Source organism: Schistocerca piceifrons, chromosome 1 (genome assembly GCF_021461385.2).
Source record: "Schistocerca piceifrons isolate TAMUIC-IGC-003096 chromosome 1, iqSchPice1.1, whole genome shotgun sequence".
Lineage (NCBI taxonomy): Eukaryota > Metazoa > Arthropoda > Insecta > Orthoptera > Acrididae > Schistocerca > Schistocerca piceifrons.
Window position 1 is genome coordinate 340276281 of NC_060138.1, and position 13924 is coordinate 340290204.

At 39.0% G+C, this 13924-nt stretch overlaps 1 protein-coding gene across 3 annotated transcripts in view; it reads right to left on the reverse strand.

Moving 5' to 3' along the window:
• Positions 1-6616: 6616 nt before the first annotated feature.
• Positions 6617-13924, reverse strand: part of LOC124783583 (PAS domain-containing serine/threonine-protein kinase) — a 222850-nt gene continuing 215542 nt past the window's right edge. For all 3 annotated transcript variants that reach the window (XM_047254035.1, XM_047254034.1, XM_047254033.1), the window contains exon 21: positions 6617-7155. In XM_047254035.1, the coding sequence (XP_047109991.1) occupies positions 6923-7155 (233 nt within the window). In that variant the 3' untranslated portion in view covers positions 6617-6922. The remainder of the gene's footprint in view (positions 7156-13924) is intronic.

Here is a 13924-nt window from a genome sequence, read left to right on the forward strand (position 1 = left end):
TCCTGTGCCCAAAATCCAGAAGATTTGCCAGCCATAGTATGCAATATATAATGTAATATGGCTGTAGAGCTTACATGTAATAAAAATAAAAGTTTTTCTGGGGGTGGGGATAACATTTCTGGGGTAGGATTTGTTCCTGGTGTGTGTGGCGAGAGGTGCTAAAACAATTTTCTGATATCTGGGTGAGGAAGAGTTAATTTTTTTCCCCCAAGAAGGTCATTTCTTCCCCAAACCCACTCCGTGTTACCATGTATGTAGAGTGTGGGACACATCTACATTAGAATGTATCCGAGAGCGGGGGTGCATCCTAAATGTTAATGACATGACATGTATCATGTTAATTTCCTTGACACGCTACATTATACTACATACCGTGGATACACTAACAAGTAGTAAAGTGCAAATGTCTTGAGATATTGGATTTAATTGTCTTTGAAGCTGCCAGATAAGCTGAAATCTTAGTTCCCTTATTTCACATCCCTAACTTTGCCTACGACACATTCGCACTTTTGTGCTATGATAGGATTATTTTTAATTCTAGTTCTATTGAAGCATTTGAAAAGGCCTATCTATTCGTTAAAAACAAAAGATGAACTCATCTATTTATACTGGCCATATAATGGTGTCAATGTATTTTTAGTTACAAGATATACATTTGTTTGGATGGTGATTTTCACACTCTTTTTTGGAATATGGACAAAATAATGCAGATAAAAATTTAAATGAAAGAAGGGTCATGATTAAAACAAAATTCAAGCAAAATGAGGAACAGAAATAATGAATGCAATGACATGGGTGAAAATATGAAATGATGATACAGAAGAAATTAATTTAAGTTACTACACAACCACAATAACAACAACAACAATAATAATAATAATAATAATAAAAGAATCATGTGAACAAAAGTTCACACAAAATGGAGAAAAACCAGAGCAAATGAGAAAGTTAATATGATTAAAATGACACGAATAAGAATTAGAAATAAAAAAAATTACATTTGGACCTATCAACTGAATAAAAATAATGATCAGAATCATATTGAGAGAGATTAATAAATAAATGTCAAAACACCCAAGGAGATTCGAACCTACGACCTTCTGCATGCGGGTAATGCACATTAACCGTTACGCTACACCACCAGTCTGTGCAATCATACTATTTTTAAAGATCTACAGCATCACATGAAATTGCTAAACTTTTAGATTACTTGCAAACTAAGGCCACCAGGGTGAATGGCAGCCAACACAACTGCACAGATATTTTCGAAGTCAGTAGGAGGGTTAAAGTGTTTGCTCTATAAACAAAATGTAATTAATTAAATGCTTATAGGAAAAATGACAAGTCAGGAAGGGAAAACCTGAACAAGCTTGACAATTTGGATGTGGCGTATGTTCAAAGGTTACCTACTGAACTGTACCTGAGCTGCCATCCATCTAATTGGCCACACAGTTTCACCTGCAATTTTACGTCTGTAGTCCTTGCAATCTAGGTGGTCAAGCCATGACTCAATGACACATGATGTTCCAATGTAGTGCCTAGTGGCCACTGGGTGATGAAGCACAACTATGTTTTACAGTAGCACTCACCACCTCCCAGCTTGGGAATCAAACACTAATCCAACCATGCTGCCCGAACTGCTCATGTGCGTGCCATTCAGCATCACACAGGGAACGTTTGGCTTATTGATCACCACGAGTATTATCAGTTTTCTCTTTGAAAAAGAGAAAAATACTGGTAATATGAAAATGTGTTTTACGTACATGCCAACACAAAATGCTTTGTGATATTGTCTATAAAGTAGAAAAGCTTATTTTGCAGTGAGGCAATACATACTACTACAGAGGAATGATGGATATCCATTTGTGTTCTTAATACTGAATCATACTCACAACTAATAACGCCGGCCATTGTGGCTGAGCAGTTCTAGGCGCTTCAGTCTGCAACTGCGCGACCGCTATGGTCGCAGGTTCGAATCCTTACTCGGGCATGGGTGTGTGTGATGTCCTTAGGTTAGTTAGGTTTAAATAGTTCTTAGTCTAGGGGACTGATGACCTCAGATATTAAGTCTCATAGTGCTCAGAGCCCTTTGAACTAATATCTATAAAACAAGATGGTGTAGGTAAAAGTGTGGACATTGTATGGGATTGTTGTTTTTATTTATATGTGGCTAGCCATGTCAAGGGATGATGTGCATCTTCAACATAAAATGCCTTTAGCAGTAACTTCAAGGGAGGAAATACCTGCCTAGACATGAAAACAGAAGATCCAGCAACTGCCAGGTTGTTTTGAATAGGCACAGAATTCCTATGGTTATAGATACAACCTACATATACAATGGGGACTAGGCTCTTACAAAATTTCTTTTAAATGTTAGCACTGACAGTAAGTCTTCATGTAATTTGTTTTATGATATATATGCAAGAAGTCAACATTTGTGATAATGGTTCAAAGTGAATTATTTCTGTTGTGTCATGGAAGAACAAAACTGTGATGTAGATTCTCTTAACAGCAATGGAAGTGAAGAGCCTTATAAAATAACATGGTCAAGAACAAAACAGGTAAAGAAGAACTAAATAAAAACATTCCCACAACACTACCTGTCAGCCACATATTTGTGTTGCTCAAGTGCAGTATGTGGATAAAGTTAGTTGCTGGAAGTGAAACACAAAATTAAACTTTGCAAGAGACTAATACAGACTGCAAAGAGTAAGGAAAGTAAGAAATATGGATCAATAATATCACGAGAAAAAGTGTTTAACAATAATTATCAATTTTCTATGAAGAATTATTGTGAACTTGTGGCATTGCCCCTGCAACCAAATGACTAATTGAAGAAACGAAATGCACATGTTAATATACACACTAAAAGGCAATTAGTACGAAGAAATTTGTTGCTAATGACATGCAATTAAAAGCCACAGCACTGCACAAGATGAAAATTTTATTACATGATGAAACGGAAATTGATTGCTTTGCCGAATGGCGAGTAGCTGCAATGGGAAATTGGAGACTACAAAGCAATTTATAGTACAAGGCACAGTTGTGTAACCACTTCACAACATAACTGAGTTGTGGCACCCCACACTATGATAGTAGCAATTTCCTAAGCAAGTGTTGGTATTTGTTGTGAATTGAGGAAGTGTTGTTCAAGTCTGTGTGCCACTATTAAAAACAAGCACAGAAGAGAATTTCAAGGACATTTTTAAAAGTTATTTCTGACCTGTGAACTGATCCGAGAGCACAGATAAAACAGTTAGGTACTGATTTGAAAGCAAAGATAGAAAGAAACAATGATAGCATCACTGAGAGAAAAGTCAAATTAGATAGAAATATACCCAATTTGAGACAAATTATATTCTGATTTAGTTAGGAAAGAGGTAATTAAATGTTTTACAACAATGCAAATTTTCAGATGAAGTAGCTATCTCAGGTTCCACTTGCACAACACTGGAGGAATATAGTAATAATTTGATCAAAAAGAAATGTCAAAAAAAGGGTTTAATCGTCGGTCAGTACGTATTATCTGTCACATGATCTTTAGAGAACCTTAGTAGAAAAGTTAAATAATAGCATGCATGTGAAGAATCTGCATCGCATAAACTATTTACTATGCAATAATTGACTGGTGGGAGAAATATATAAATAGATTTTATAAAGAGTTTAACAGTAACTGGAATAACGTAATTGTCGTGTAGTAATCGATGTTGCTTTGTTTCAAATGTCTGATGCTGAGAGAAAACAGATAATCATGATTTAAAAGTAGCAATAAAAGAAAGAGTTACTGCTGATGGGAAATTTATGTCTGTTTCTGTTAAAATTCCACACAGTCTCAGTTTAAATACAGAGTTGAAAGAGGGAGTTTACAAAACCACGAATTACTAAAATACATCAACTTCTTGTGGCTAGGTTGTATGTGGTATTATATTTTTAGAACAGAATCTTCATAAGGTGGAATCAAGTTGGTAAGTATAAATGCCGATATTGTGAGAGTCACATTAAGGGGTGGGGTGCAATCACGTTGAAGTGAGTCATTAATGGCTTGTCCTCAAGCATCATCATTTGAGGAGAACAAGATAAAAGTCGAGACTATGCTATATTAGTGCATTAAACAAGCAGAGCTGATGGATGAAACAGCAGGTGCCTCTTCAGAAATGATCAAGGAATGAGAGAAAATACAGATCTAACTTGATCACAAAAAACTGAAACATCCCAAAACAGAATGATGCTACCACAGTTTAGACATGTCACCAAAAATTTAAAAACTGGGTAAGTAAAGTATTGCAGGTGCATTATAGATGTAAAAGTTGTGGTTGTTGCTGAATATTATGGATTGGATGGCACCACTAAACATGTGTTCTGTTGTTACAGGTACCTAAGCAAGCACATTGTTAACTGTGCAGGGGACAATAGCCAACATGATGCGGAGGTTGTCACAGGGTGCAATTGGGTGGAGATTTAATTTCAAATCCCATAATCTGGACTTACTGATAAGGCAATTCAACAAATGGTGACCAAGTGTAAGTGCACTGGTACGGTTAAGAATGAGCCCAGAACAGGCCATCTATCAACATCTGCTGACTAAATTTAAGACATTAGAACACCTACTGATTGCAGTACAAAATCGGTGTGACGATTGTTAGCAGAACTGGATGTTCCACACTGGATAGTATGTAACGTGTTTCAACCTGCTCTGAGAACAAGTCATACCACCTGCAAGTTCACCCAACTGAATATGAGGATTTGGCAGAATGTAGCAACATGTGCTAGGGTTTGCCTAAGCAGATGCAAATCACAACAGCCTCAACCAGATCCTATTCAGTAATGAGGCAACTTTCTACACATGTGGAAGGTTTAACTGACATAACTGAGTCATCTGGACTACCACACCACCAGTTGAGCACCTGGAATTCCTGAGATTCTCCCAAAGTTAATTTGTGGATAGGAATATCCACTGACAAAATCTAGGACCTGTTCTTCTTTGCTGAAAACTCCATCACTGGGGCAAAGTATCTGGATACGCTGGAACACTTTCTTTAACTACAGCTTGTTTGGGATGAACACGTACATAATGTTTACCCCAGCAGACGGGGGCACACCACCATTACACCATATACGTGTGTATGTTTTTGAATAGTGTGTTTCCTGAAAGACGGATTAGGTGCAGAGGACCATGATATGGGTGGCTTGTTCTCCTGGCCTCACAGCCACTGACTTCTTCGTCTGGGGATTTGTCGAGCGACTTGTGCTTCGCCAACATAATATCAGCTCATTGGCAGAGCTCTCAGACTGAATTAGACATGCTGCTGCAGTTATAGCACCACAAATGCTCCAGAATGTCTTTCGTGATACAGCTGGCTGATGAGAATTGTGTCGGGATGTGAATGGCTCGTTAAACATAACATGTGACAAATGTATGTCACAATAAATAATAGAATACAGTAATTATTCAGCAAAACGTATTCTTAATTTCTGGATACCCTCTATAAACAAGGTCTCTAGATCGTAAATACAATAGATGCTGCAGGATGTATTCCTGGAAATCTCGAAAAAATAACTTCACAAAAAATTTGTAAGCTTCCAAGATGATAACTCTCTGTGTGTGTGTGTGTGTGTGTGTGTGTGTGTGTGTGTGTGTGTGTGTGTGTGTGTCAGTCCACTGTGGTACAGACACATTAAGTAGTCTGAACTAATGTAAATTAGCAGAGCCATCTTTTATGCATAGAATATTATTTCAACAGTTTTCTTTAAAAAAAAAATTTTCAGAAACAGCACAAAACTCCTCTTTTCAAGAGAACTTTTAAGGTTATGTTTTTTGTTCCGTCTGAATAGTAACAATCAAATGTTTGTATTTAAAACAGAACAAGTAATTGAAAGACAACCAAATGGAGTAAGCAAATTAAATAAGGTATCCCCAGTAGTTGCAAAAGCAGTTTCGTTTTTATGGTGTTTGTAATTAAAAATAGTAAAGAAAATAAATCAACAATTCTGTACAAGAATGAACAAATAATGATAAAAAAACGGAATGTACTTCACTGATGGAAAAAAATATACAGAAATGACATATCTTGCAACAATCAACAGATAAAAGTTTTCAAGTTTTATAAATCAACAGAATTGATCCTCTTTGAATAGGCATTAAATGGAGAAACACTGTATTTCAACATATATGATGGCTGTTATTGCATCTGCAGGTTATATAATTATTATCAGGGTTATTGTTGTATAAGGTATTTAATTAAAAATACTTTTTAAGAAATTGTAAAAAAATGTATTGATAGGTTGACAAGAACAGTCACCTTTCACCAAGTCATCTTTTAGACTTCCAAAAGACATAAAAGGCCACTTTTGCTAGATTGCTATACTGAAAAAGAGATCATCAACAATGTAAATTAACATCAACATGGATGCATCTCATGCAAATTAAGGCTTACAAAAATACTAAAACTCAGTAACAGTGTATACATTTGTGGATCTGATATGTCTCTTGTAAAATTCATAAATATTTGTACTAGAATGTATCCATCAATACAGATAATCTGTAGTAAATGGAGGTCATAACAAACTAACAAGAACTGTACATTATATACAATACTTATTAAAGAAATCAACTTGATGTAGTTGTATGGTACTTTCATTATTCATGCAAAAACACATTAAGAAAGTGATCACAATCAAGTTGTTACACATCACTTTGGTGAGGTAATAACTTTTAACTGTACATCTTGAATCAGAAATGAATCATACTATATCACATCACAATGTACATAAAATTGGTATATCAGTCTAGTATTTATTGTACATAAATTTCCTTCTTTGTTTTCTACTTTTTAACATGCATAGGATACTCTCCAATCCCTTAAAAATAATGTTATGATTAAAAAATAAGTAATCAATTATAGGACCATAAAAACAACAACTTTCAAGAAAAACTATCTTGTTCATCATAGTAGTAATCTGGGTCCCAGTCATCATCATCTGCATGCTCAGTTTCAGGTACATTGTTTCCACCTTCAACAGCTGCAATATTACTTGTGACATCCACTAAATTCTCTTCAAATGTATGTAATACTTTGCTAAGTCGCTCCACTGATACCTCTGTTATATTTTGTACACAGCCAAGGGACTCCTGAATTTTTGCTAACCTTTCATTTTCTGCAACAAAATGAGTTGTTAGCATTGAAATATATGTTAAATTTTGAAACATAAGAGCACAAGAATCATTGATAGCTGATACCATATGTCCAGAGACACCTATAAAATAGTCACACGTGTTACACTATGTAATGCTATATGAAAAACATAAAAAAATGTTCACTTGCAACAAACCAATGAGTGAATTAGTTACATCTTCAGTGAAAAGAGAGATAACACCCTACAAACAAAATACAGATAAGGTACAGAAGTAAATGAAATCATTTCTTGAGATATTCACTCATTCCAAAATTAATCCAACTAAAATGTGCAGCAAACTAAGGAGCACACTGTATGGACAACAGTGTTATCATCAGTAACTGATTATGAGGACTCATTAAAAAACAGGTTATTATAGCCTCCAATTGATAGTGTAATTAACAGGCAGATACTTGAATACAGAAGTATACACTACATCTGTTTATAAATCATCATGATGCACAATGTTTACTGTATCACTTGATACATAACACTGTGTTTTTATTATGTACTCTTATATTTAAGTTTGTGGTTATTGCTTTTGCAGTTATTATTCTTTCTCATACAATATTTGGAAAAAAATATATGTCCTGTAAATGGGAAGTTAGTTCTGCTATTTTCTTTATAAAATAATGATAGTTTTAAATTTTGCTAAAACTATAACTTCTAATCCAGAAAGTTGATGTATTAAGTCCGATTACCAGAATTGTAAACAGTTCTGTAGATTATGAGCTTTACTATGGATCATAAAATAATTAAATGGACCACAGAATGAAACTATAGCAGTGAAGACCCTGTAAATTGTAGTAATTTGCATATTTGTACAGTAATCCTTAAAGAGATTTATTATATTAAATTTAGTATAGAAAAACTTGGAAAATGACAAAAGTTACTTGAAAACATATTTATAGCACTTCTTGATCTCGATGTAACACATGAAATTTTAATGAACATACAGGGTGTACACAAAGTCCGAGAACACTTTCAATTATTTACTGCACAAGAACCAAACATTGTACAGATATCATACATATGTCATTTTGAAGAGAAGCCCTAAAAGCTTTTATGATGTATAGCATAGTTTGGTAATTTGCCGATAGCACTAGTCATAAACATGGCGATGGATTGGCCGTGCTACAGAAGGGGACAGCTATTTCGTGAAATGGCCTCCCCGATCACCAGATCTCACTCCATGTGAATCTTTTATGTGGGGACACATTAAAGATCTGGTGTATGTACCACCTCTACCATGTAATGTAACAGAGCTCCGTGAGAGAATACAGGAAGCGACTGCCACAGTTAATGATGCCACGCTGGGACAGGCATGGCAAGCATTCAGTTACCATATTGACGTCTGCGGGCTTACTCATGTTTCACATATCGAATGTTTGTAAAAAAAAAAAAAAAAAAAAAAAAAAAAAAAAAAAAAAAAAAAAAAAAAAAAAAAAAAACTTTCAGAGTTTCTCTCCAAAATGCAATGTGTGTGACATCTGTAAAATGTTTGGTTCCTGTGCAATAAATAATTGAAAATGTTCCCGGACTTTATGTACACCCTGTATAATGTGTATTCAAATGGGATGTAGTTGTTTACATTTTTGTAATACTATTTAATGCATAGTAGTCACTATTTGAGGGGTCAGTTAAGTTTTAGTTTTCAGTGAGTTCATTCTCAGTCAGGACTTTGCTCATTTCATCACAGTTATCAAAATGTGTCAATGAAAAAGTTATAAAGAGCACTCTCCCATGCAAACCTGTTATGGGACGTCTAGAGGAAACTTTCCTAGCCTCCAAAACATGCCAACCCCTAGTCTGATCCAGGTTCACAGATGATATCTTCATGATCTGGATTCAGGGCCAATCCACTCTGGACGAGGTATCTCTCTCATAAAGACCTCCACAGACAGGCAGTACGACCCAAACCTAGTCATCAAACAGACTTCCCATGCCATATAATCATACAGCTACAGACTTCCCATGCCATATAATCATACAGCTCCATTCTTCCCACCAACCATAAGAATCACTAACAAACGAGTGCACCTCTTGGCTACCCAATATCACCTTGGACTGTGTGATGGAACTGCACAACATACCTCATTTGTGTGAAGTATTGTAGTTTACAATACACCAAATGCTAAAGTATTTACTTTCTTTATACATTATTAATAATAACACTTATTTCCTATAACCATTGCTTTTACGAAATGTTACAAATATATTTGTATCTTTTTCAGAAACAATTTTGAAGTTATGTACAAAGGGATTATTTTGGTTTGCATGTAAAGAGTAATCAGCAAAAATGACCATTTTTGAACCGAAGTTGGAATCGGAACATGCGGGGACAGTAAGGAAACGTTTGACAGGGGAGACGATTTAACAATCAAGAAAGAGAATGAATTGTTTGAATCAGTGGAACAAGGAACTCAGAAATAGAGAAAATGATACTACCCCTAACACTGTCATTCAGTAAACCAAACTATAGATATACATAACACTGAAAACAATCAATTGACAAAATTATTTTATTGGATAGATAAAAAATCTAATCACCAAGAGGCGGCACATAAAAGACGGTTGAAATTGGCAAGCTTTTGGAGCCAGCGGCTGCTCCTTCAGGCAGAAAGGTTGAAGGGGAAGGAAGAGGGGTGAAGGAAAAGGACTGGATAGGTATAGGAAAATGTGTAGACATTGGGAAAGTCATCCAGAACTACAGGTCAGGGGAGACTGACCATACAGGATGAGAAGGAAAGACTGATTGTTGGGAACTGCATTGGGCGAGATTTCAAAACTTGAGAGCTTAAAGGTGGAAGACAGGGTAACATGCAGACAGAGATTACTGCTTAAACATCTCGCACGAGTTAATAAGAGTGAAAAGCTAAGTGCATAGTATGTAACAGAGGTGGGAGGGGGGCAGTGAAAATCAGATGGGAAAGACAATGAAAGATGTAGAAAACAAAATGGAGTGAAACCAAGAGTAGTTACAGAGAAGAAATGCTGAGACAGAATAAATTAATGTAAATTAAGGCCAGGTGCGTGGCGAGAACTAAGGACATGTTGTAGAACTAGTCCCCACATGCGGAGTTCTGAGAAACTGGCGTCTGGGGGAAGAATCCAGATTGCACGTGTGGTGAAACAGGCACCAAGGTCACGAATGTCATGTTGTAGAGCATGCTCTGCAATAGGATATAGCAAGTTGCCAGTATACAATCTCTGCCTATGTCCATTCATCCTAATTGATAATTTGGTGGTAGTCACACTGATGTAGAAGGCCGAACAATGTTTACACAACAGCTGGTATATGAGGTGTCATTTTGCAGGTGGCTCACCCTTTGATAGTATAAGTTTTGCAGTTACAGGGCTATTGTAAGTGGTGGTAGAAGAGTGGATGAGGCAAGACCGTCACAGGGATGTTTCCTGCCCTAAAAGACTTCACAGTTAATTAATTGCAAGTACTCATATTCAATGTTCAGTACAATGCAAAAGATAATATTCGAATTGTGTACTGTTTCACAGTAGGATAATGTTCAGTTGACACCTACTTCTCCATTGTGAGAATTATTCATAATAATGAACTTAAGCTAGGTCATCACTTGCTTAAAAAAATTGAAGTTTATGTTACCTGCACTCCCATCACCCCATTTTCATATAGAGCTCCATGTTGCATAATTACTTCCATAAAGTGAACACTATAAAAACTACTATGAATATTGTACCATTCTTCTGCTGGTCTTCCTATCGGCAGATGAATGTTCTTACACTGTACCTTCACTCCCAATCATGGATGCTCAAAGAATATTAATTCTGGTTCATATGAAGTCACCAGCAATAGGGGCCTAATATAACTCCCCTGTCAATGGGTAATGATTAATTAAAATGATGGCCCTGACTAAGAACTTGCAACTGAGCGAGTTAAAGTTCATCCCTGCACGCAAAAAAGTTTCAGTTCTCTAAAAGCTTTAATCAGTTCCGAAGAACAAGCATTTAGTACTGTTCTTAGTTATTTCTCCACAATGAATTAAATAAATAAACTAATCAATGCGAAACTTTAAATCAGCAATCATTGTGGCCCCCCAGGGGATCCACAACTCTTTTGTGGATACGTGCGTAGCGAGCACGGGACCCCGAGCTAATGTGGCCTTCCTTCCTTTCCGGGCTGCACACCTTCCCTTTCCGCATCCTTCCCCCCCCCTTCACCACTGGCTCTTTCCTTCCCTTTCTCCCCCTCTGGGAGTATGGTTTGTGCCTACGTCCAGAGACGGACGCTTGCAAATGTACCGCATTCTTCGCCTTCCTTGCTTGTATGTCTTCATCCTTCCTTTGTCCTTACCTCTTCTCTTTACCCTTTTCTCCGCTGCAGCGTTTGAGACCTCTCTTCTTTCCTTTCCCTTTCTCTTTCTTCCTCCCTGTGTGTGTCTGAAGGCCGACCCACGCACTTCCATGCGTAGCCAGTGACGAGGTAACGCGTAATTCCCTGCCCCGGGTAGACAGGTAGGACACGTACGTACCCCCTGGTAACGGCCAGGCCCAGGGAGGGGTGATTACCCGAGCTGATACCTTCCGAAAGTGCCGATTGGTCCCTCCGTCCGTTTGTCGGGAGGTGTGACCTGAGGTGTGAACAATCACCTAAGGCGGGAGTGCCCTCAGAGAGGGCCCCCACAAGGGAGGAGCGCGCCATCGGAGACGCCGGTAATCATGGGGGATTCTTCTGCAATGGTTTCCTCACCTTCCACTATGTCTGCTCACAAACGTAAGTTCACTGAGTCTCGGCCACAGTCAGTTCTTCCATCGTTGCCACAGTTCCTTGTTGTTTCTCGGTCTGACGAAGGTCACAACTTCTCCACGGTCAACCCTTTCATTATTCAGAAAGGTGTCGACGCAATTGCAGGTCCTGTAAAGTCTTGTTCCAGATTACGGAATGGCACCCTGTTGTTAGAAACAGTCAGTGCCCTCCAGGCACAAAAATTGCTGTGTACCTCACTACTACACACCTTCCCTGTCCGGGTGGAACCGCACCATACTTTAAATTCCTCGCGTGGAGTCGTATATACACGCTCCCTCGATGGATTGTCCGACGAAGAAATTCACCACTACCTGTCTGACCAGGGCGTAACGGCTGTTCATAGGGTTATGAAAAGGGTTGACACGAACATCATTCCAACCCGCACTGTCTTCTTGACATTTGACAAAGTTCAACTCCCATCGAAAATCAAAGCAGGCTATGAGATAATTTCCGTTCGCCCTTACGTACCAAACCCTACGCGTTGCTATCGGTGTCAGCGGTTCAATCACACCAGCCAGTCCTGTTCCAATCCGGCCAAATGTGTTACGTGTGGCAAGGATGCCCATGAGGGTGCTTGTCCACCTCCATCCCCTCGCTACATCAACTGTATGGGTGACCACGCTGCTTCCTCTCGAGATTGTCCCGTTTTTAAGGACGAAAAGCTCATCCAGGAAATTAGAGTAAAGGAAAAGGTGTCGACCTTTGCTGCTCGAAAATTATTCGCCAGTCGACAGCCCACCGTGCCTCAGAAAGGAAAATACAGCACTGTCCTTGCTTCTCCTCGGCCAACAAAGGAGGCGGCCACGCAGACTTGCGACCTCACCTTTAGTGCCATGGTCGTCAGATCGGCCAGCGCAAAGATCGCCCGTTCAACCTCACCACTTTCGCCTGCCCGCTCTCTGGCTCACCCTTCGTCGAGTTCTGCTAAATCTCAAGCCCAAAAGTCAGACACCAAGACTTCAAAAAAAGAACATACTCGTGAAGAGTTTTTACGTACCGCAACTTCCCAACCATCGGTTCCTCCTTCCTCTAAACATCATACTTCCAAGAAGGCTACAAAGAAACCCAGTTCCTCTCCTTCTCCGCCAAGGCGTGTCCCATCTACAGCACCACCTGGCGGAAATCGCCCTCGGCCGTCTTCTGTGTCGCCGAGGCGCACTGCTGGCGGCCGATCGCTGGTGGCAGGAGCTGCTCCTGACCAACCTATGGATCAGGATCTTCTGCCTTCGGCTGAATGCCATTCCATGCTGTCGGTCGCAAGCTCCGAGCAGTTGTTGAGTTGACAGCGACCTTGGTCACATTCCTCCTTTTTCTGTTCACCCTATGTCCATTATCCACTGGAATATCCGCGGTATTCGAGCCAATCGGGACAAATTGTCGATCCTCTTACGATCCTACTCGCCAGTCATCTTCTGTCTTCAGGAAGCAAAGCTGCGGCCCCATGACCGCTTTGTTCTCCCTCAATTTCAGTCCGTCCGATATGATCTCCCCTCTGTTGAAGGCAGTCCAGCACATGGAGGACTCATGATTCTTCTCCATGAAACTCTCCATTATCACCCAATCCATTTACACACTTCCTTCCAAGCTGTCGCCGTCCGTCTTTCCCTTTCCGGATACACGTTCTCTCTCTGTACTGTATACATTCCATCGTCCACACCAATGGCACGAGCTGATCTCCTTCATCTTCTTGGTCAGCTTCCACCCCCATATTTGCTGGTTGGGGACTATAATGCCCACCACCCGCTTTGGCGATCTCCACATCCTTGTCCACGTGGCTCACTATTGCTAGACATCTTCCACCAAGCAGATCTAGTTTGCCTCAACACTGGGATCCCTACATTTTTGTCTGCCTCCACGACAAATTTATCTCATTTGGACCTTGCGGTCGGTACTGTTCCGCTAGCTCAGCGCTTCGAATGGTTCGCCCTTGATGATACACACTCGAGTGACCACTTTCCATGTGTCCTTCGA